This window comes from Nyctibius grandis, chromosome 4, assembly GCF_013368605.1.
Source record: "Nyctibius grandis isolate bNycGra1 chromosome 4, bNycGra1.pri, whole genome shotgun sequence".
NCBI lineage: Eukaryota > Metazoa > Chordata > Aves > Nyctibiiformes > Nyctibiidae > Nyctibius > Nyctibius grandis.
Window position 1 is genome coordinate 5,882,057 of NC_090661.1, and position 24,121 is coordinate 5,906,177.

The following is a 24,121-nucleotide window of genomic DNA, read 5'->3' on the forward strand; positions in this document are numbered from 1 at the left end:
TTTTTGTTTTGATTTTTTTTTTTCCCCCATGTAAGAAGTGAGTCTTACTGTCAAAATATTATAGGTCAAAAGTACCTACATAAGATGCAAGAAAGCCCTGTGATGTTCTGGCCCAAAGGACAGACTTCAAATCTACAGGACCCAGCCAGGGCCTGGCAAGACACCTTCTTGCCCTCTGTTCTGCTGTCCTCATTTGGCCACTCCGAGAAGCGTGATGGAACTCAAGACATGCAGATCAATGTCAGCGTAGGGTGACAATATGAAAAATAATTGGAGATGACGGTTATGCAATAGTTGAAGTGACGAGATGTTTATCAATTAGAAACCAGACAGGGAACAAAGCAGACCCATCACTGTTCCCCAGCTTGGCCGGCATCTGAGCAGTGCAGCTGTGGCAAGTGATTTGTAAAGGCTGTTACAGAGTCTGCTCATAGTGGTTAAGACAATCATATGAAAACTGAAACTCCTCAAAAAATGTTATATTTTGTTTTTGGAGAGAAAAAAGAGCAAGACTTCTAGGATATAATATTGTACTTGACTATTCTGAATATTAAAGAGGATGAGAATTGGAAATTTTCCTGTTTTCCACTTTCCTAGAGGTAGGAAATGCTGTAAGCAGTTGAAAACTTGAGACCGCAAAAGTGTTTTCTTGATGACAGCCTCACCTAAATATCCCCAACTTCCCCTTTTTTTCTGTAGAAATGAGTACAACATGCTGAGAAATTGGGTATATATGCTGCGTGTATAATTTGCTAAGGTACAATCTTGAGCAGGAGTCAAATTCTGAAACTAGAAGCACTATGCATAGACATTTATTCTCCTGAATTAATAAGGCTTCAAGCTGGCTGGTTTTCCTGGCATCCCATGGGGATTTACTGGTTCAAGGAGTCAAGTAATCAGGTAAATGTGTGTGCTATCATTCATTGTACATATGCCTCTCTTATTCAATGGAAAAGAATTAGGTTTGCAGAACTGTAATAATTCTTTCAGTCCAAACAGGCAAATCATTCATTACTGGTATGAAATGACATTCATTATTTAACAAAACAATTTTTTTTATTGATTGCTTTAATATGTTCACTTCCTCATCGCTTTTTCTAGTAGTCATTTACTCTATAAAACTAACAATTCTTCACTGAAGAGCTATTAAAGAGAGACTATTGCAAACAGTAACTAGCCAGGTTTGTTTTCTCCTGTTTTCCATCATTTTTGAAAACTTTGCATTCGCTAGTAATTCAATGCAGTGTAAGTGACATGAGGAAAGGATGGTTCAAGCTTTCAAAACTGGTGTTTGAAGTTCTAACTTTTCTTTGCAGAGAAATTAATTTGATTTGTTCCCTGTCCCCATTCCCCTGAAGAGTTTTAAGATGTCTTGAAGACAATCTGATGGAAGCCAAGACCCTAAGGATAGTGACAAACTCTTCATGATCTGAAACTTATAACAAAAAAGAGAGGCTCATCAATGCTGTTTTTAAATTTGATTATTTTCTGGGAATATATTGTATCAGAGTAAGAATAAGTCATTTTTAGCAAAGGTATATTTTGGAAACACTTATAAATCTTACGTAATTTACATTCCTTCCATGAATTTCAGTGGACTTTGAATTAGACACTAGAAGAAGAATGGTTTTTAAACAAATAATTCTGCAGAACTAAGAATCACAAGGTGGTCATAACGATAATCTCATGACTATCAGTAAATTATGATGCATCCAGCTGTTTTAGTTACTTTATGTCTCAGCAGAGGATGCAGTTGTGGTGTACAGGCAATGATACATGTATCAGGATATCCAGTTAATTTAGCAATACATTTTCCAGATTTTATGGGTCATTTCCTTTTGAAATAATTCCTTGTCATGTTGTGCCATGGTCTAGTATTTAAGGCTGCAAAATTGTGAAGTTATTGAGCTAAACTAAAAATACTGAGGTATAATAAATACAGTGCAAGCTCTATATAAAAATAGCAGTGCATATTCTTCCTGTTCACGTCCCTTTGAATCTTAAAAGTTGCAGGAAATATGGAAAAAAATGCCTAAAACAGCCAATATTTCAGTGGAAGGAAATTCACTGCTTGTATAAAGTGGTAGCCTGGACTGTGGAGTAACTGCTCCATATTGCAGTCCATTTTGAGTGTAAGGAGGTAAGTGAAAGGCATGAAATGGAACACGTTTTGCCAGCTCGCAATGACGTGAGGTCCCAGCAGGGAGAGACTGTAGACAGCTGAAGTCAGCTAAAGCAGTTCATAAACGGCTTCAACTCGGGGCTTAAATCTTTCCAAGCATCCACAAGAGTCAGAAAAATATGAGTTTTGCAAATGCCTTTTTTTTTCCTCCTTTACCCCCCACCATCCGAATGCTTGCATGAAAGAAAATATAATTTAATTTGTACTTCATTTGATTTTGCTTAACATACAAAAAAATATACTATCAAGTCACTTGTGTGTGGTCAGTTTTCAGGTAGAAAGTCTTGATTACTTATGTGAAAGTAATCTTTTACACGGGAGTGGTTTAATGAGAATGAATATTAAACCATTCTCTTTACAAAATTGGCAGAAAATGCAGCGTATAAAGTAGTTAACAGTTTGCAATATCTGACCTCTTGGTTTCTTGTCGTTATCCTGATTTTTTTCAAACGTGACTTTTCTGAAATTTTATCTATATTAACTGTTTATTTTATTTTCTTTCTTTATTTCCCGTGTCCAGCGAAACGCCTCAGCAGAGAAAGAGAATCTTCACACGGCCTCAAGAAAGGAGGAAAATCAGAGCATCCAGGACTGCGATTCTCAAGATGTAAGCTTAGCTCGCCTAGAAATCAGGGTCTAATCTAGGTTGTACGAAATATCAATGCCTTAGGCGATTATCGATGTGACTTACTTTTCCTAGTCAAGCTGGTACATACATTTTATAAGCCACCTATATTCTGCATTGAAGTGCTGAGGAGCAAATGCTCTTTGCTGTCAATCTGTGCAGGTATACTCTCTGGCTTTCTTTTGAAGGCTACTTAATAGAACATGTAGAGCTGTTGTGGGAAGAGCAGCAGTGGAAAAGATGGGATTTGATGTTTAACCATTTCAAGAATTGGCTTCCTCCTGGTTGAGGAGCTGCTGCATTACAGCGAGATGCAGAACCTTTTCTACATATTGTTTCCACTAATAATCAGGCACAGCTGTCACAGGTGCTTCATTTGATAAAACAAAACCTTTGGGGAGATATAAGAGGTGACAGTGTAATAGTTAAAAGTATGTAATCTCATCCACTGCCAGTCTAGGACAGCCGCAAGCTTTGTTTTTCTTCTGACACGTCTGACAAAGCCAAATCTGCTGCTTTTACTGAGGCGAAACTTTCATTCAAACAGCACGGTGGGAGCTGCTAACAGAAATCCCAAATGCATGTGTTATGGCTGTAATTATAATGATACAAATACAACAGGAAAAAATAGAAAGAACGAGAGACAAAATTTGTTGAGAGAGTGTATTGCCTGCTCAATAGTCCAACCACCATAGTGCTCCCTTGACTAATTTGGAGGTGAAATACAGAAGGCAGCAGGAAAAAGCCTGTCACAACGGCTCTTGAATGGACTACTGAACACATTACCTACCTCCAAATATAACAAACTCATCTGGAGGTAGCTGGGTAGCTTAGAATCATAGAATAGTTTGGATTGGAAAGGACCTTTAAATTTCATCTAGTCCGACCCCCCTGCAATGAGCAGGGGTGTCTTCAACTAGATCAGGTTGCTCAGAGTCCCATCCAACCTGACCTTGGATGTTTCCAGGGATGGGACATCCAGCATCTCTCTGGGCAACCTGTGCCAGTGTTTCACCACCCTCATTGTAAAAAAATTCTTCCTTATACCTAGTCTGAATCTACCTTCTTTTAGTTTAAAACCATTACCCGCTGTTCTATCGCAGCAGGCCCTGCTAAAAAGTTTGTCCCCATCTTTCTTATAAGCCCCCTTTAAGTATTGAAAGGCCACAATGAGGTCTCCTCGGAGCCTTCTCTTCTCGAGGTTGAGCAACCCTAACTCTCTCAACCTTTCTTCATAGGAGAGGTGTTCCATCTCTTTGATTATTTTTGTGGCCCTCCTCTGGACTCATGGGCAGGTCCATGTCTTTCTTATGCTGAGGCCTCCAGCTTGCTGGTAGCGATCATAGCAATGTGTAGCAATGTGAAGAAAAGTCTGGAAAACAAATCTTAGATAATTAAGTATCCAACAAATTGTAAAAAGCTGTATATATTGTCCATGTATTACAAATATATTACTAATTTTATTAATTATCAATTATAAGTGAATTCCCCTCTACTGCATCTTCTAGAGGGGGTCAGAGACAACCAGAAATTTTGTGTCCATGACAAGAGTGCGTAATTTGTTGTTGCAGCTTTCCTAACATCTAAAGATGAAGGAAACTTAATTTCTTACCAATAAAAATGGAAGAAGGAGAAGAAATAATAAGATGTAAAATTCTGAAGTCAGAGTGAAGTCCATTTAAGTTATGACTAGAGGTTGGTTACCACCTGGGAAAGTTATGGAAAGTTTGATAGAATATAGTTTACTTTAGGTAGAAGCTGAATTTATTCAGGCTGGATATTTGTGGAAAGAGGTTCAAGAAATTTTTTTTTTTTTTTTACAGAAGTGAATATATTAAAGCAGAGAGAAAAAAAAATAGTCGTTAAAGCATTTCACAAATCAAGAGAGTATTTAATTTCTGTATCAAATAATGCAATGAAAGACACCTAAAGGATGCATTTTTTTCATAGAAGTGTGGATTTAGTTATTTTGACTAGGGGGTGGTGGTGGCTTTTTGTGCTTCTAGCAACTAGTATTTTCAGCCGTTTAGTCAGCATGGTATGCTGTTTAGTATGAAAAATTTGTATGAGAAAGCAGAAGATGACTCCAACTGGAGTTACAACTCTTGAAGAGTGGAAGTAATTTTTCATTATTCAAGTTAAATTAAAGTTTAACCTTATTCCCTGCCTTCATCTAAGTAAGGTTATGATTCAAAGAAAAATAAATTAGGCTATATATCTAAATTTGAGTAATAGGATTAAGTTTTATATCATTTAATCTCTCAATTATCATATATTAAGACTAGCTCTGTATTCTGTTGGACTCACATTTCCTTTAAATTTTAAATCTTTAAGGTTTGTTAAATCTGTATTGAACAAAACTTCCTGTATGGAGGAAAAAGTAGGAAAATTAGAGGAAGCATACCACAGGGGTAGTCAAATTCACTGTGCCTTGCTAGATTATGTTCCTTATTGGAAAATTAAGCAGGCTATAGTTTTATCAGTCTTATTTTGCTTTTAAACAAGAAATTGCTAGAAATTCATTTTCCAACTGAAGAATGGGTATATAATGGAATATTCATGGTTGCATTCTGTTAGCATTAAAAAAAAAAAGTCTAGGATTCACACTAACACACAAAAAGGTGCTCGTGAAGTTTCATTGTACTGTGCTTGCAGTGTCTGTTGAAGGAATGGCTTTGAGAGCCAAGTTACAAAAAAGATTGTTAGGAGAGCTGCACCTCCAAGCAAGGAAGCCATAAAACATACTATTTATCCCAATTAGAAACAGAATCTTTGGTACAATTATAAACTTTCAGGACATGTTCTCTTACGTCAAGTGGGACTTTTAGGTGTATCTTTTTTTATATATAAGAAAATTGTTCAGTCCACTTTTTTTTTTAATAAACAAAACCAATTGATTGGTATGATTCAAAGCAAATTCCAGGAGTTAGTTCTCTGTGCCGATAGCTGCAAAGCAATACACAGCCAGGAGCTATTTTGAAGAGCAACAACCTGCGTAGTACAGCAGCACGGCCTCTGGCATGCAGGACAAACTGCAACAGTCCTGTCCTAAAAGTGAGAGGAGATCTACGAATATAGCTCAGGTAATACACAATATACATAATATTTTAGAGAAATACTTATTTTCAAATTGTGGCTGCACTCAAAGTACTGGAATTTTCTTGCCAGAGTGGCATTAAATAATTCTCTCAAGAGAATGTCTCTATTTCTATGCTATCATCCCCACACTGACCCCTGATGTTTTATGAGAATTCCTTCTGCACTTGCAGGATTCCACACCTGAATTTTGACAATGGCTCATTTGGAGCCTGTCACAGGAGTATAAAACATCCCAGTTTGTCAGAATCCCCTGATTTCCCTTTAAATACCACACTAACTTCAGTTATGAAAATGGGAAAGTTTTCTTGTAAACCAAGGATTGATTAAAGAAAGGCAGTAAAATTTTAAAAGATGACTAAAGCATTAAAATACGTTTTTCACAACTGTTCCAACTCTTTTACAAGTCTAAGGACCTACCTTGAACACTTTTTGTCCTGTGGGTTGCTCACAGTGATGCGTAATTTTCTTGGTGGTTGTTTAAGTTGAAACTTTTTTCTTTTTCTTACGTGCACTGTCCATCTGAACATGGGCTGCATGGATCATAAAAATAGAGCAGATGACCACATTGGGCTAGCAACCTCTTCCCACTTTTTATTATTATTTTATATCTTATGTTAACAGATATATATTTTTTTAGAGACAAGGAAGAATTCAAATTAATTAGTTTTGAGAAATGAACTAATAATATTTCTTTCCACAATTAACCCTCATATGATGACTTTAGAAATAAACACCTTAAATCCTGAAAGAAGTAGGAGCAATTTATTTTCCTAAAGGATCATATTACTTCAATAATACAAAGCTGTAATTTGTACCTATGAAAACTGTCACTTTTAGAAAACTCCAGACTTGGGAATACATTACAGTTTTTCTTATATTTTTATAATTACTTGGTGTTGTGTATGTGTTTATCTGAAGTTTTTATAGCTGCTGAACTCCCAATGAAGGAAGTAAAGGCTGGAAGGTTGAGAACATATGACAGGTTCTCATGTGCCATTTGTTTAAGAAAAATAAATGAAAGCTGAGGCCAACATAAAAGACCAGGACCTTAATGAATATGCTTAAAATGCTGTTACTTAGAAACCTAATATTTCAGCAACATTTTCTTAGAACTTTGTGAAGATCCTCTGATTGTGTCTCTGACAAAATGTGATTTATATTTTGGAAGAATTACTGTAACAAAGACTGATTGGAGAAACACATGCAATCTTTCACTTGTTAAGGCAAAAAATAAAGGGAAATAGCTAGTTGCTGATCTCAACTGACATTTTTTAGTCTGTATGGCTAAGCATCCCTCTCTCTGTCTCAAATTTGTAATCCTACTGCAATTTCTTCTTTATACTTTTATGCATGTTCATAACAATTAATGTAGTTTACATTGGGATGGGTACAAAAGAAGATTTGTTTACAAATGAGATACAGGCAGGACAAATTATATTAGCATATTTTGAAATTAGATATTGCTGATACCTTACCTGTCATGAAATTCGACATGGGAACTGAAGCAGACAGGAGTAGGTATGATATCCTGTAATACAACATCTTCATCATTTCAAATCATCCGAAATTTGTCAAAGACCAAAAAAATCTTAACTTCAATTGTCTTTTAAAAGTTTACATTATTAGATTATTATTCTTTTATTAGAGGAATCTTGTCAATACTGTTTTTTCTTAGTCTTGTCCAGAGATGTTTTCCCTATGACTGGCTCCTGAAAGCCTCTGTGCAGAACCAGAGTTCTGGAGAGCTCTTTTCCCTGTATCATTTCCCTTTTCCCTCTTCCCAAAATCTTTTGGGAGTTTTTTCTTGGCTTTAACACAAGAATGCACTTTGTCCCTTTTTCATATCAAATAATTCTTATGCGTGTAACACGTCATTTAAAACCATTTATTTGGTAGTGCTAAAACATCAAACAATTTATAAAGCGATTCTTTGTTCTCTGTTCTCATCTTAGATTTCTTTCTCTTTGTCCTTGTAGAGACTTCTCGGATAAATAAAAGTGATAGTGCTTTTATTTACTGCCTTAATTTCCTGCGGTAAACAAACACTGCAAGTTTATTAATCATTCAGTGACAAAGGACACTGAGTATTGGAGCAAAACATGTACACGTTTCTAAGCAACCACAGCATTTTTCTTCATTTTTCTCTATCAGATTCAATTGCAGAGCTTCGATCACAGTGTACTCTCCCATTGCTTTCCTAAGGGAGTAATGAGAGACAAAAGAAATCATCATTATAACAAAATTTCAACCTGATAAAATTCTTAAAGTGAATTCAGTAATTCTGTTCCCTAAGTGAGGACTATGAAGGTCATAAGAAGTTGTATCATCTTAGTTTAACCATCCACTCAGTGCACTGTACTCTAAAATAGGAGAAGGATATGAAAAACTGCAGAGGTGGCTTATGAAAACATACATGCACACTTCATGTACATCTTGCTCCATACCTTTCTTCTAAACAATGAGAGTGAAAAGAGATTGAAATGCAGATCTGTAATAAATTCATGAGCAAATCTGACAAAACATGTCCTTGAATAAACTGTGGACCTAACTTGACTAATGACGACCAAAATATCTAGTTTCTCAGCTGACCTAACCGCGCCATCCTTTGCTCCCATACCTGATTTAGTTTCTTCAGAACTAGCTCAGCACTTTCTCCTCCATCCTACTCTACAAACGTTCTGCGTATCTGCTTTGGTGCCTGCTGAAGCCAAAAGGAGGTCACAAACGTTCTGCGTATCTGCTTTGGTGCCTGCTGAAGCCAAAAGGAGGTCTGTAGTGATGCGAAGGAATGCTGAAGCTGCAATGTTTGGTCTACCAAATCTGTATGATTCCTTTTAGCGGAAGCAGAATTATTTTCTAACTGTAAAACCTGGATACAATGTCACTTATTTAAACTTCTTGATTTCCTGTCCACTTCTGATATGTTGGATGATTATTTGAGCAATAAAGCCAGTTCTTATTTGCTGTGTTGATGCAGTGGAATACCCTTCTAGTTACATTGTTCAGCAGTTTGCAGATCAAATTGCGTAGTTTAATAGCCAAGGGACATGCTGAATTTTAACTGGCTTTCTGAAAATTCTTTTTAAATGAGGATGCACGCTTGGCTGATCCACCTTTGTAATTTATACATCCAGCTGTGGAGCTCTCCAGCTCTGCTCTATAATTCACTAGGTGAATTGAATACTGTAACTTCTAAAATTTTGTGTATTTTACTGATCAAGCTGCATATTTTATAACCAGAATTTCACATAAAGACTTTTTTTTCTCTTGTATATGCAAAATGTATTGCTTAAGGCAAAATGCACTTCTGTCACGGTTTAAAGCTGGGCCGGCTATTAACCCAGTGGCAGATGCTCTCTGTTAACCCTCTCCCCCCCGACCCTAAGGGAAAGGGAAAAGGGAGAGAGACTTACGGGTTGGAAAGTTAAAACAGTTTTAATAAACTATAATAATGAAAAAGAATATAATAATAATAATAGAAATAATCAAATATATACAAATATATACAAAACCAAGATCGAGAGCTTGGAAATCCTCCTCAGGCAGAGTTGCTCCCCCCAGCATGGGCAGAGGGGAAAATGCAGTAGCTCCCCCTGCCATCACACCTGCAGGCTTTTAACTGGAGAATTGGCAAAGCTGGTACCAATCAGTGGGAGACAGGAGGGCCCGTCCCTCCTGGGCCCCACCTCCAGGAGGCAGTGGGTTAGTGATAAATAGGAAAGTGAGAATGACGTGTATGGGATGGAATACCTCGTTGGTCAATCTTGGGTCACCTGCTCCTCCCTGCTCCTCCCTGCTCCTCCCTGCTCCTCCCTGCTCCTCCCTGCTCCTCCCTGCTCCTCCCTGCTCCTCCCTGCAGGTGCGACCCCCCTTCGGCTCTTCACTCGTAAGCAGTGAGGAATTTAGCAGTGACCTTGGTTTCTCTAAGACTAATTGGCCTGGTTTGGGCCAAACCAGGACATTCCACCCCCTTGTATGAAAATTTTATTTTGCAAACACAGATGTGTTTCTTAAAGTTTATGTAGAGCAAGTAACAAGCATTCAACATCACTAAATTTGGTCTAACTGTTTCTCTACTATGTAGAAGAAAATCACAATAAGACTTCTGTTGTGCTTAGTTACAAAAATTGTAAATGTTGGCCAAGTCAAATTTTAAGGAGATGTTAAGAAGAAACTATGCGATTTGAAAAGAGTTAATAACAGTGAAAACAGTGAAATGGCATGACCAACTATCAAACGCACTTGAAAGTTTCCAGAATTTGTTTTTCCTGAAGTATTTTCCTTGGGAAAGGCTTAGCTTTCACTACTTGGAATTCCGAGTGTTGTGTGTTAGAGGTTTTAAAGTTGACTGTTCAAATGTTAGATCCTTCTTGATGTTTTATGATAAAAATACAGCATATGTAATTTATTGAATATAATGTTTGTCTTACAAATATGCCCATAATTACAAAATATATGGCAGACATACTGGAAATACCAGTCAGAACAACTTAATGGCAAAGTAAAGAATGCTTCCACACATAAAATATAGAGATTATTCTGTCAAATTAATTAATTCATGCGTGAAATTCTGGGATCTGTCACTGATTGTTCGAGACAACACATTAAATTATTATAATTTTTATTAAAATAAGGGAATATTAAGGAAAGGGGAGACGAGAGGAGGCAGGACTCTAAGCTTCAGAGAAATCCATCTTTCTGTCTTGGTTCACTGCTCTGAGTCATAAAACTACTTCAAGAACTAGTCATCATTTACTTAATAACTGTCTATTTGGATAAAGACCGGCTGTGATTATGAGTATTGAAGGTTTGCTTCCTGAATCTAGAAAAAGGGGATTCCTTGTATGAGCACATGTTAATGAAGGTATGGCGAAATGTACTTGATAGAGAAGTTCTTAGGAGCTGAAGAAAATATCTATAGGAGAACCCCTCTTCATCTGTGATGAACCTGTGTATGTGATAGTTGCAGCTAAAGATTTGATAAATGTTAAGTTTAGCTGGGTGAGCAAAACAATGAAATGGTCCAAATGCTCTTTCCAATTTGGTGAGGTAGGTGTTGGCTGTGGCCAATGAATAGAGCAAATACTAATTGAATCTCCAAAACATCAGGGATTGTGCTTCTGAATGAGATCAGGGTTAGTCTACCATCACCGCTCCCTTTGAAACCACCAACCTCAGGCTTCTTAAGGGAAGGCAGAAGAAGGTCCCTTCCAACCCAAACCATTCTATGATTCTATGAAGTTTATCCTTAACACGGGTAGTTAAGGATAAACTGCCCGTTTTGTTCTAAATGCCAATGGCAGGAAAAAGACTTCAGCGCTGAAGTTAGAATTTGAGAATATTGTTGGGTTTTTTGCCGTTGGTTTCATAAATGCAAAAGAATATGCTGAATTTTTTTAGTCTTGTATGAAAAGTTCATTATAAGACAGCTTTTCACCATGCTAACAATAATTTGCACTTTTTAAGATATTGCAAGTTTTAGTCATTCAGTGTTTTTCAGCTAGATCAAAGCATGTGTGTTGAATTATCTTCGTACTTCATAGCTTCCCAGGTATTCAGTCTTGCCCACCTCTGCACTGTCCTCTGCCTCTTGATCTACATTCTTTATCCACCTGTCACTTCAGGCACAAACAAGAAAATAGCCGACATTATTTGTATTATTGTGTTGACCCTAGATCCACATACTACCCTTCTGGATGCCCAGAAAGACATTAGCTAAGGGACAAAGGGCTATCATCTAGATAACAGCACCTTCATCTCCCCCTGGATATTTAAAATTTTTCTTTTTTTTTTTAATTTTTGGTATGCAGCTAAAAAGCCTGGCTGAACATCTCTGGAAGCAGTAAGAAGGGGGACAGGCAAAAAATTATTTCATATATATTCCAAACTTTAAATCATTACACTGAGGTTGAGATATGAGACTGCGTTGTCTGCAGAGTTACCTGGGACATGTTCAGAGTCTCCACATGGTGACAGAACAGTGGTGCCTGTTCCCTGCCTTCCCATGAAGCCAGAACAGATTTAAAACTCTTCTGTGACCAATAGAGATTATGTGCAGACAAAACTCTTTCATCCTCTGTGCGATGTTCCCACTCCTCTTCACACAGCTTTCTGCACCACAGTTGGGGAAACAGTCCATATTGTGAAATGGCATGATTACACTTGGTATGAAAACCAGAGCACCCTTGAGGTATTGCTGATGAGATTTTAAATATTACAACCTGCTTTGTTATGATGGTACAAGAGGATTCAATCGAGCTGCATTAAACAGGACTGACTTGAAGCCTTTTTTTTCTGGGACTTATTGCTTTTTTTTTCTTTACCTTTTGAATATTCTTTCTACTTGGATGCTTTTAGTCTTTTGTTATAGTCTTAGCATTTTATTAGCTTTCCTTGTAGTAATATTTGCAAAAAAAAATGTTCATTCTTTGGAAAAAAGGCAATTGATCTTCTCAGAGAGAAATGGGGAAGCTGTTTTTGCCCAGGTGTATGTATCTCTGTACAAGAGGATGTTGAGGGGGGGGATCGTTTTGTACTGTGCTTCCTCCTCCTTGGTGGTGCGAGGCGTGAAGATGGTGGGTTACGAGGAATAAGGGTGTGCTCTGCTCTATTCAGTGGCATTAGAGGGTTTGTGCATGAGCTGGAAATGTAAGCGTCCTGCATAGAGGCTTTCACTGTTGGCATCTTCCCGTTCCTCTCCCCTTCCTCACCCTCCCATCTCCAAACAGGGCAGCTGGAGTGCCTGCTCTTGTGGGGGAAACACACAGGTATGAGTTCACCCTCTTGTCCCTGATGTGCTGAAATCTTGATTTAAAGCTTGGCAAAATCCCAGTAGCTCTTCCAGCAGGCACTTCTAAAATCTCATCTTCATAAAATAGAAAAGCCACACTGACAACATTTCAACCCCTTTATTTTCCGAAAGCAATTATTTTTGCTTTTTGCTAGTTTCCACCATGTCAAGCTATCATTCTGTATTTTTGTAATTGGTGTACCTCTCACAGGAGTGAATCTGACAGACAGAGAGACTCACACAGAAGAGCAAACAAAACAATCTTTCCACCACTAGCAAAAAAAAAAATAAATTTAATATTTGGATTTTTTTGTCTGTATGTCACTCATGGCTGTGAAAGGTGTTCTAGTGCATTGGTTTTATATTTCCCCACTTGTCTGAGGTTGTGTTTAGCTGAGGGAAAGGGAGTGTGTATGTTTGTATATTCATGTGTTTATATATACATATACCTGCACACATATATATACACACCTGTGTGTTTGTATGTATATATAAGCACATAAATATGCACACAGGTGTATATATCTATATGCATGTGTTTGTATATATGTATGAGGGTGTACATGTATGGGATTCAGTTCAGGTTGTGTTAAACTCAGTTTACAGTTGTAGCAGGAGATGCTGTTGTGCCCACCTGTGTCAGCTTTAGGAACTGAACTGACGCAAAGCCGAGAGCCAGTGGACGTGTACAGCTCAGCACAGTGACTGGTTCCCATTCTGGCTATCGAACCGCCGTTGACTGATGGCATATTGAAAGTCATCACTGCTGTTCAACATGTAATTTATTTGTTAATGATATACAAGGTTTTACTGCGACAAGGAATCAATAATGAATGCTTTATACTTTAACAACATAAAGACCTAGGAGCCGTTTTGTTTAGAAAAATGTCCCATTTTACTGTCTTTCTCCAGCAGTGATCCATATGGTGTGTTACTAAAAAAGAAAACAACTGTGAGTGAACAAATATGAAATATCACAGACACAAATCTTCACTTCTGTTTTCCTACCAAGATGGCCTTTGGTATCTGGTCTATGAAAAGAGTATGAAAGATTAGTCACTTATAAAGCATTGTTTTTATCATTAGCTTTTATTTTCTCTAAGGTAACCTTTTCTTTTCTTCTTTTGTATATGTCTTAAATGATTGACCAATGTTTTTATTAATTTCAATTAATATTTTTTGATTCCTATTTCGTATGTATTGTCTTGGTGAAGTACATTACCTGAATTTTTTCAGTATATGCAGTTAGAGTAAATGATGGATTTGTAAATGATCTTATATTTCATTAGAGTTACTTCTGTCCTCTTTGTTACACAATCTGAAATGCTGTTCTTTTTTTTGACCTGTAACATCTTTTGTCCTCAATCTGCTCACCTAGAAGTCTCTGAAACCCTCAAATTTTTCTAAACATGACTAAGCTGGAAACATTTTTTTAATCTAGCTCACTAGTAAATATATTAAATACAAGTTCTGTCAGGACCACACTTTTAAGATTTAGAAGTATTAAAATGTTATTAAAAATTTCTACTCTCTGTCATCTCGCTCTTTAGTCTTTATCTAGAACATAAACCACATGTTGTTATTTGATTTTTTTCATAAAAGGAGGAGTAGGTGCTTTATCAATAGATTTTTTTTTTTTATCAATACTACCCTGATTATTCCCTATAATGTAATATTAATCCAACTTTTATTAGCTATTGTGTATAGTGGGAAAAATTTGAAAAGGAGTCCCCACCATCAGTCACTTCTGTTGCACCGTCTCAGAGGCTCACTTCAGTAGCTTAAACATGACTAAAACCCCCCCGAAGTACTGTAAAATCCTGGGCAGTACCACTGTCTCTCTGGAAGCTTTCAGAAGGGAGGCAGCTGTCTCCTCTCCAAGTAGTTTTCTTAATAACATGTTTCACTTTTGTATTCACACCTGTTCGTAGATCAACTTTGCTGCAGGCAAGGGACTGTCAGAATATCTCAAGTGCGAAAACTTAATGAATTTTCTTCCCCCTTGTCAGTCTCTTACTTTTTAATTAACTCCAATTTAATGTAATTTCTACTGAAAGGATATTTATAAAATTTCTTGATATTTAATTTACATGTTAGGGTGTTATTTTCAGTGTTCCCTGCTGAGTGATGTAATTTTTATTGTGTCACAATTTAAGGATGAATTCAGATTTACTTTCCATTTTCTTAAAAAAATCTGTGAAAAAAAATGCTTCAAAACATACCATTTAGAGATTTTTTTCTCTTTTGGTTCATGATGCCTTTGCTCTCCTAGACACAAATAGCTTATTCTATCCTAGATCAATATTATCAACCATAATATAAAAAAAGAAAAAAAAAAGTTGCAGAAACGCCAGCAAGCCTTGTAGTGGATATTATTGGGAGTTTCTTGTTGAAGGCACGTTTGCATTCACAGCCCTATGAGAAAAGCTCATGTCCATATACTAATAATTTTTTAACTTTTTTCATTAATATATTAGATTACGTCTGAGGTGTAAAAAAATATTCTATCTAGGCTTGACTTAGCTTCAAAAATCTTCAAGGGCTTATACTAAACAGGAAGCATTTCCAAGGAAAAGTTATGTTAAAATGTAATGTAAACAAAATTCCTGTTGTATTGGGAAGAGTCTTGATGAGTTAAAAAACACTCATTTCTTTTCACTTCATTTAAATGTATCCATTTTAATAGCAAAACAAGTAGAGAAATTCCAATGTGAATCCATTTTAAAGTAATGACCAAAGATTATCAATATTTTACTGTATTTCACATTTTCATTTCTTTGCCTATGGCATCATTAATCCCACTCCTGAAGGGACTTTAATTACAGCAGAAATTTCAGTGCTGCATAAATCTTTGCTTAAGACTCGTAACACGAGATCTCTTTGGTTCAGAAATCTACTGTGTCATTAATTTTATTTATACTGTTCAGCTCTTTTTTCCCTCATATTAAAAAGCATATTTGCAAAGAAAATCACATTATTGCTGGAATAAAATTACAACACTGAACCTAACGAGCTTTTCTGTACCTTGAGAGTCATCTGACTTCCCCATTCAGGGAATCTTTATACATATCCCCACTCAGGGATTATTATACATAAGAGATCTAGCAGTTTAGACAAGGGAATAGTAATAGAGGAGTCCTAACTGTAACGTTAGTTTTTAGCTGTTTGTTATTATTTCATCACCCATAACAGACAATTATAATTACTTATGTGTTCCATGGGATAACTGTAGGAATAAACTTCACTATTTGTGATGAGATTTAAACATGAGGAAAAAAAAGCTAGATAAGTGTTAAGTTGTTAAACTTGCAGCCACGTTAGGCTATTATAGGGACAATGGGAGTGTGGGATTTGCTTAGCTATGAAAACTTTGGTTTTGTTCGATTTCATTAACTAGGCTAAAAAAAAACCCCTGGGATTTTTTTAGGAAAAACATGAATATTTTAGGAAAAATACAAAGTAGTTATCTCTGACATTTGTATTAACAGGTTGGCAAGACGTGTTTGGGGAATCGCAATAATTCAACATCTCGTTTGAAGACAGCAGAAACGGAGACAAGCTTTCAGGTATTCTGTTTCTGAGGAACTCTCGGGTTTTTATTAAAAGCTCTTGTAAAGCAGGCAATTACTTGAAGTATAGTTACGCATTCTACGCTAGCGCTTTTGAAACAGAACTGCTTACTCTGTTCAGACTTTAACTATACCTTATTGCAATTCATCTGTTCAGAATGGCTCCTGGTTCATAACAATTTGCAAAACAATATAATACTTGAAGAACTGGACTCTCCTAGTAGTCAAATTACTTAATTTAATAACGTGATGTCCGTAGCACTAGGAACAGGAGAATGGAGACATTTCCAAAATAATTATATACCTGCGATTATATGAAGCTGCATTCAGCCATGATACCAACGGAAAAGTCTTAAGCAAGTTGTACATCTGAGCTCTTCATTTGGTAGACTGAGAGAGAAAGATAAAAATCACCACAATTTTAAAGCAGCGCCAGACTTGTATGGTTTTGCACTGTCAAAGATTGTTAAATATGCTTCCTATAGCAGAGATCAGAATCCCTTTCTAGATGCAGTTGACAAATATCATATTCTGTTATAGTAGTTTAAGACTGGTACATCGGTTTAACAGAAATACAGCTCTGTGTGCACTATTGCCATGGATTTTTAACATACTTTTTAATTTGCTTATGTATGTGCATGTTGTGTATACAATGCTTACACTGATGCTATTTTCACCTTCAACAGAAGTTGCACAGCCCTCCGTGGACTAAACCCGAAGATAAAAAATCACCTGAAAGAGATGAGAAAAAATTTGAAGAGTCTGTTAGTACAAAAGAAAAAAAACTCTAAACACTACTAATCTACATTAAAAATGCCCATCACTTGCTTCCATTTACATATTCTTTTTAGTCCAGAGGCATGAAATGTACCAGGTTTCTAAAGCATGCATTTTTCACTATTTTATGAATGTTTGTAAATTAGTCTAGAATAGACCAGCTAGTACCTTTCAGCAATAATACAAAATGGATGTTTGAAGAAATGCTTTGTAATACAGTCTGCGTTTCAGGCTCTTGTTCTTCATGTTCAGTAACTGCATACTATAAATTAGTTTCTTTGTAAACAACAGCCATCCTCAAGTATTTTCTCAGTCTGTTCTTTTTCATGTACCTTTATGGCAGATTAGGTTTTAAATCAAGTTAAGGGGCAGTTAATGTGGGGAAAAAAAATATTTGTGTAAACATAGTTGAAGTACAATACAACTCATAAGACTAACTGTAAAAAACGGAATAGTAGGGGTCCATGTATACTTACCTTTCAGTAATACCATTTCAAATCTGCTTACTCAAACAATAAAAGTTGTTTGGTTGGTTGTTTTTTTTTTCTAACTTCTATCACAGCTAGTCTGTTTTTGAGCACTGAAGTGTTGATAGAAGTGGAGAGTTAAAAGGATGGAAATAGAGTCATGGCTTTTAGAATTCAAGCAACAAATTTTGCAGGTGGAACTGAGTTAAAATTTTACAGCTTGAGTACCAGTCATGGGAAGTACCAGTCATTCCATCCCTTATATTTGTGCTGATCTCAACAGGATAAATATACTTTAAATGATAAAACCCCATTTTGTCCATTACAAGTGGTCTTTGGTCACTACAGCAGACAGAAGCAGTTTGGTTGGGTAAGCTCTGTGACTTCCAGGGTTCTTCCAGTTTCGCATGGGTCACATGCTCTATGACAAGAAAGCAGAAAGGAAGGGAGGAGAAGGAAGAGTGAAAACTTTTGCTGCTTTGTGTGTATGTCATTACTGGTCTAATTTAGGAATTCACATGCCTCATCTTGTTGAGATGCAAATCTTTTGAGAACTAGTGCCTTAGGAACAGTTAATTGCCTGAAGGGATGCTTTCATGCTTTCCTCTTCATGAAGTGTTTTAAGCTGTTGTTACTTGTAAACTCTCGCCTTTCTCTTACTATGCACAGCAGCACATTACAACTCTTACCGGATTGAAAGTAGTTTGCTTATATACTAGTTTGCTTGTCCTTGCTTTTGAATCAGTTTAAAAAGCAAATAAGCAAATCTTTTATTTCATTTAGTGGTGCTCTCTGCTCCAGTTTTATCTTTTAAGATTTTACCTCTCATCCAACAGCTGTCTGTTCCTTGCTGGTGTGAATAATATTTCACCCTGTCGTCTTGTATATGTTCCTCTACTCAAAGGTAGATATTGCAGAATAGTAGGTTTCTCTGCCTGGAGAAATTTCAACATTTTTAAAAGAAACTCATGAGCTGACCAAATGATGGCAAAGTTGCACTAGTATCAAAGTGTAAAGATTATCCATGTTAAGTGTCAAAAGAAGTGAAATCCTGGCCACAAAAATGATCATAAAAGAGATGTGGCTTTTCATATCTGGTCCTAAATGAATTGTCATCAAATCACACTTTCCAAGTACAATATGAATTTGTTTCAGGCAAATGTGGGCCACATAGCAGACACTTACTGTGTTTCAGTTGTAGCCTCAACAAACCCGGCTGAAGAAAGTCTGCTGTATTTCAGAATTTTCAGTGAGCCAGAGACTTGTGATCCTGCCGTATCTACAGCTGCCACTAATTTCCAGTTACGTCAAAACCAACATTTCTTTGCATATGACACACCTCAATTGAAATATCTGAGGTATGGGCTGAAAAGGTCACTGAAACTGTTTGTCATCCATCTAGAAAGGACAAGGATCTCCAAGTATGTGTCCCAGAGGAATGAGGTAAGCTGTCCTATTTGCCATTTGTTTCACCTTTCTAAAGAATCCAGCAGTGCTGACAGCGTATCTACTCTTGCTCTAACTGCTTGTTACTGCTGTGTCAAGGGGTGGCTTGGGGTTGGTGTCCATAACATGAAAAAACTCTACCTTATAAATCAGCAACAATATAGGTTTTTTTTTTTTTAAAAACATACGTGAAACCAATGAATGGTTGAGCAGCCCTCTGCTTTCTGGGAATGTGCATCATTTCATTGGTATTTCACCACTAGATAATTAATGTAATAATCTGTTTACCATCAGAAAAACAACATGAAATATCAGGGTGGGTGGAGTGTTGTGAGATTATTTTTTGTTTTGTTTTGTTTCCAAAAGGTTTATTGTTAAAGATTTCCTCTAACCATGGGATCATGATCTGGGGTATATTTGCATGCATGTATGTGTTCACTTTTGTATGTCCCTTTTCCTAAGTGATGGTGAAGATCAGGTGAGACAGAACTGAATAAAGCCATGTTGATGGGGAGAATTGATCCTCCTGTTTTGATTAAAGCTGTAGAAATCAATTATGTCTAGTGTGAGGATTACTTGACTACCTTCAGATGGGTCATTGATTGCCACTTGTTTTCAGTGTGATTAAGAGTTTTGCTTCTTGAAAATGATGACTGGAGGAATCCCTGCTTATCTTCATACCTACTATTTTTAGAATAATCCACATAATGATACAGAATTAAGAAAAATAATGATAGAAAAATTAATCTTTTATCTATAAATGTTGTAGGTATATCTGATATGTTTTGTCAGTACAGCTTAACAAATATTGCTATTCTGAAGATTCTAGTCTTGTACCAAGAGGTTGGTACACATCTAAAGTAAAATCTATCCTTGATGTTTGTATCTCAGAGAACTGCAGTTCAAAACATATTAACATCTTTTCAGTTTGAGAGGAAACTTCTTTTCAATTTGTACATGGAAAAGAGAAAAAAATATTTTAGAGAGTACAATGGGAAGTATAAGAGTTTGTGTGGTAAAAGTCAAGGATTTTAAAAAGAAATTTAAAAAAAACCCCTCATAATAATACTTCCAAGCATTAACATTGCTTGCCACTAGCAAAGGTGTGTATATTTTCCCTCAGTGGATCAATAACCATTCTTTCATTCCAGTCGTGAGTGTGAGTAGTTTCACATCCCAGCACTGGGATGAAGATAAGCAGACCTTGCTATTTCCCCTGGTTACTCAACATTATAAAGAACATGGTCATAAAGGAACTTCGATTTATACAATGTAAGCCACAGTCGCACATACTTGATCTCTCTAGAATACTCTAAAACTCTTTTATGGTCAGGTTCAGAGAGAACTGTGGCACTGGGTCTGTCTCCCTGTGAGGACTCATCATACCACAGGGCTGCATATTTTAAGAAGATGTTTTGTAATTCTGTACAGTTGCCTGGCAACCAGGTCATGGACCATATCCTTCTCTTTGCAAATAAGCATTACACGTAAGGAGAAAAAACGCTTTTCTATTACATATTCCGAAGTTTAACAGTTAAAAGCAATTTAATTTCCAGTTTAAGAGCAGGTCAAATATATTCTTTTTTTGTGTGAGGATATGGATGGATTTTAGATTGTTTCAAACTTTAAACTTCCATTTCAATTTTAATTTTGCACACTAGACTTCTCTGAATTAATCTCTCTATCCATCTGTATCTATGTGCATATGTATTTGTAAGCATACATGCATATTAAATATATGTAGACACATAAATTTACATGTAAATATACATATACATTTATGAGTGTATATATAAATTACAAATTCTGGAGTGAAATTTCATCCATGGTCAGATATTACTTTGCATTATAAAGCTTGTAACTAAGAGGTGTTCACTTTACCAAAATGAGGAGGATCAAGGCAATGTCTGTATATAAAAGTAGACCACTAAATTCCTCCAGTTTTCTTGTTGAAAAGCTATAGAAATGTTTAAGCCTATTGTGTTTAAAATAGGTCATTTTCTCCAGGAGAACATGGTAGATCATTTTGCTAGAGTGAAAATATGTATTTCATTAGATTTGATTTCTGTTTTAATCATTAGGACGTCTTGGTGCTTCCCTGCTTAAGAATTAAGATAGTGAAATCCAGTCTATTGTTGACCTTTCACACAGAATTTTATATAAAGACAGCGTTTTTCATTCAGTTATACAATAACCTGTGACGTTTGTAGTTTTTTTCAGTAATAACAGGCTATGAAAAGCCAAAAATTACAACAGCAGTCCTTTTCAGAGGCATATGTTATAAAGTGGTCAGAAGGACTGACTTTTCTATTTAAAAAAGAATTTCTTTGAATATGAACAGAGGGTGCTCTCACTGAGTCTTAGAACATTAAACTTAAGATACACTGAGTTCTGTGTTGCTGCCTGACCTTGTGGCTTTGGGAAGACCATCTGACTCTCACTTCTGTAAGCACTTCGGTACAAATGATATAATACAGTACTTTCTACAATGTGAATAGATCAATATAGGATAAGATAGTTTACTTTCATTTTTAAAGTCAGATCCTCAGATTAAAAAATGTTATAGAAGCATATGAAATATTATTGCTATTTGCTTGTTAAAAAAAATAATCAAGTTAAATCTCTTAAAGGGAAGATCCAGAAATGGGTGGATTTCCAGAAAAATCTCAAAACAGTTTAATAATAGATAGAAATACCTATTTTATTTGTCTGTGTTCTATTCTGTGTATTTTGAGCATTCTTTTTTCTATGTATGTTGACAAGGTGTCTGTAAGAAAAAGTCTCATTTTGGCTCCACTTACAACCAAAAAAAAGAAAACCATTTCATCATGAAAATAGATAGCAAAGACTGACTGCATTTGCAATCCTGCTTGGTAGTTGCCATTTAATTTTACTTTAAAGTTGACCAAGCAGTCAACGTGGTTAGCACACTTGTGATTAAATATATATTAAAATGTGCTGCTATGCAAGAATTATCAATTTATTCAAATGAATAGATAAAAAAAAAAAACCACAATAGACTTAATTATTAGTCATACCCAGAGACCACTAACTCGTTCTTCCAAAATATTCTTAAAAGTGCTGTGAATCAAGACTATAAATTAATGATCTATAAACCGAACTTGATTCTACTGTAATATTTTAGTACAGGTTGTTTTGCCCTAATTCAAGCCATGAAACAACTTGTATCTAAAGTAAATCACATATGTAAATTATCAGACCAACAAAACTTTCCTCACAGTCAGTGTTCTCTAACTGAAAATATTTGTTCCTTAAATTTCTGTAAGTTATTTTCAAGTGCAATAGTATTTGAGATTTACTTCAATGCTTTCACCTTGGTTTGCACAGTAGAACGAGAGTCCCAAAACTCTTTATACACTGACTCAGAAAAGTAAGAAAGTTAACAAGAATTTTGTTTTTCCACAGCACGTTCAACCTTGTACTACAGCAATGATGTAGTGATGTCTTTGTACTTAGTAATAATGATTAACTGTTAAATTTTATAGATTTGCATACTTTAATTAACACTAGTTGCAAGAGATTAGAGTTATGTATTGGTACCTAGTGACCAAGCTATGTTGAACTAAATGAAAGTAAACAAAAGTGACTGTTCATTTGAAATCACCATCAGAAATGTAGGTAGTGGTTGGGTGAAGTAGGGGGGAAGCCTTCTGATTATGTACGGATACGGGACACTTCACAGATGGTCAGAAGAACCACTGACCAAAATTAGCCGAACATATAGAAAATAGAGAAAATCATATCTCCTGAATAAGACACAACGAGAAAGAGTTTGAAAACAAGTCTGTTTGCTGCTCAGGTGTCTTCTCCTTTGCACTTGTCCTCAGCCCATCAGTTTTCCATCGATACGAGGGCCAAGTGGAAATCTGGACATCCATCCTCTGCAGCTCACCCAAAAAAGTCTTCCAGCAGCCAGGAGCCATCCTGTGGGCTGCTCCCTGTGCTTTGCAGCAAGCTTTTCTCTTGACTGCCCTGCAGACTGGCTTCTAGCTCACTAGCTTTCTCTTTCTTCTCTTGCTTTCACCCAGCAGGCACTATTGAAACTTTGCCAAGGTCCCTTCTCCTCTAGGAAAGAGAGGGCAGCCTTTATGTCTGTAAATTGTTTTAACTCTGCATAACCTACAGTAGCATCACAAATGATGAACACAGGCAAAATCCACTTTGATGGGCTTTGATCCCACCAGCCACGGATTTCGAACTGTAAATTTTCCAGCCTTGCAACCATGGCAAAAAACCCTGACAACAGACTTGTGACAAAATGTTTATCCTTGACATGTTTCCGGTCATTACTAAGGTAAGTTAAAGAACTGAAAGGTCATTAATCTTTTTTAATTATTATTTTTAAGCCTGAAAAAAAAAGTCTGTTTTCCCTGAGCTTATATTGGATATGAGTTAAATTATTTTGAATGACATTAAAGGAAAGGTGGACCTGCGGTAGAAGTCTGAAATGGAAATAACAATTCAAATAATTAAAGCTAGGAGCTTCCGAAATCAGGGCCTTATAATTGGAAGTGTTGAATGCTCCTAAAACAGGCAGTTCTTCGATTCCCAAGATTAAGTTAACGCAGGTAGTATCGGGTCTGTTATTTTATTCATGCAATCCTGCCAGTTCACAGGTGCACCTAAAAACAGAAGAGCAAGGTTGTAGATATAATGATACACGTAGGTGTACATGCATGCGCATTGCAAGCTTACTGCCTCACCCTATGCAATGTTAAATTGGTGAGTGTTTAACTAAAACTATACAATAATTAGCAAATATATAGAAACCTGGATATTTGTCATGTGTATGTCTTGCTTTGTAGCTGTAACTTATTAGGAATACTTATGATTAACATGATGACAAGCAAATAATATTTTGGTATATGAAGAAACATTTGGTTGAACATCTGTCTTTGTCAAATATTGACCTGTAGTATGAAGTGATGTAACGTTCAGAAGAATTTCATTTTCTGCATCAGATAATATCCTCTCACTTTCTTCTTCCTGTCTTTCTGTCTTTTCTGCTGTCAAGCTGTCAGCTGAAGTGTCGGTTTCAAGGATTATGTTGCTATTAAATCCTGCTACAGTAGGAGCTAACACAATGCAGTGGTCACGTCCCATTGAGAAAAGACATTTTCTGTTGGTACGTTTATTCATGTTCCT

At 36.2% G+C, this 24,121-nt stretch overlaps 1 protein-coding gene across 1 annotated transcript in view; it reads left to right on the forward strand.

The window, feature by feature from the left end:
* The window catches only part of LUZP2 (leucine zipper protein 2), a 194,057-nt gene extending 177,001 nt beyond the window's left edge, over positions 1–17,056 (forward strand). Inside the window, exons 10-12 of the mRNA XM_068399738.1 lie at positions 2,703–2,789; positions 16,185–16,262; positions 16,952–17,056. Coding sequence (XP_068255839.1) covers positions 2,703–2,789; positions 16,185–16,262; positions 16,952–17,056 — 270 coding nt within the window. The remainder of the gene's footprint in view (positions 1–2,702; positions 2,790–16,184; positions 16,263–16,951) is intronic.
* The last annotated feature ends 7,065 nt before the right edge of the window (positions 17,057–24,121 follow it).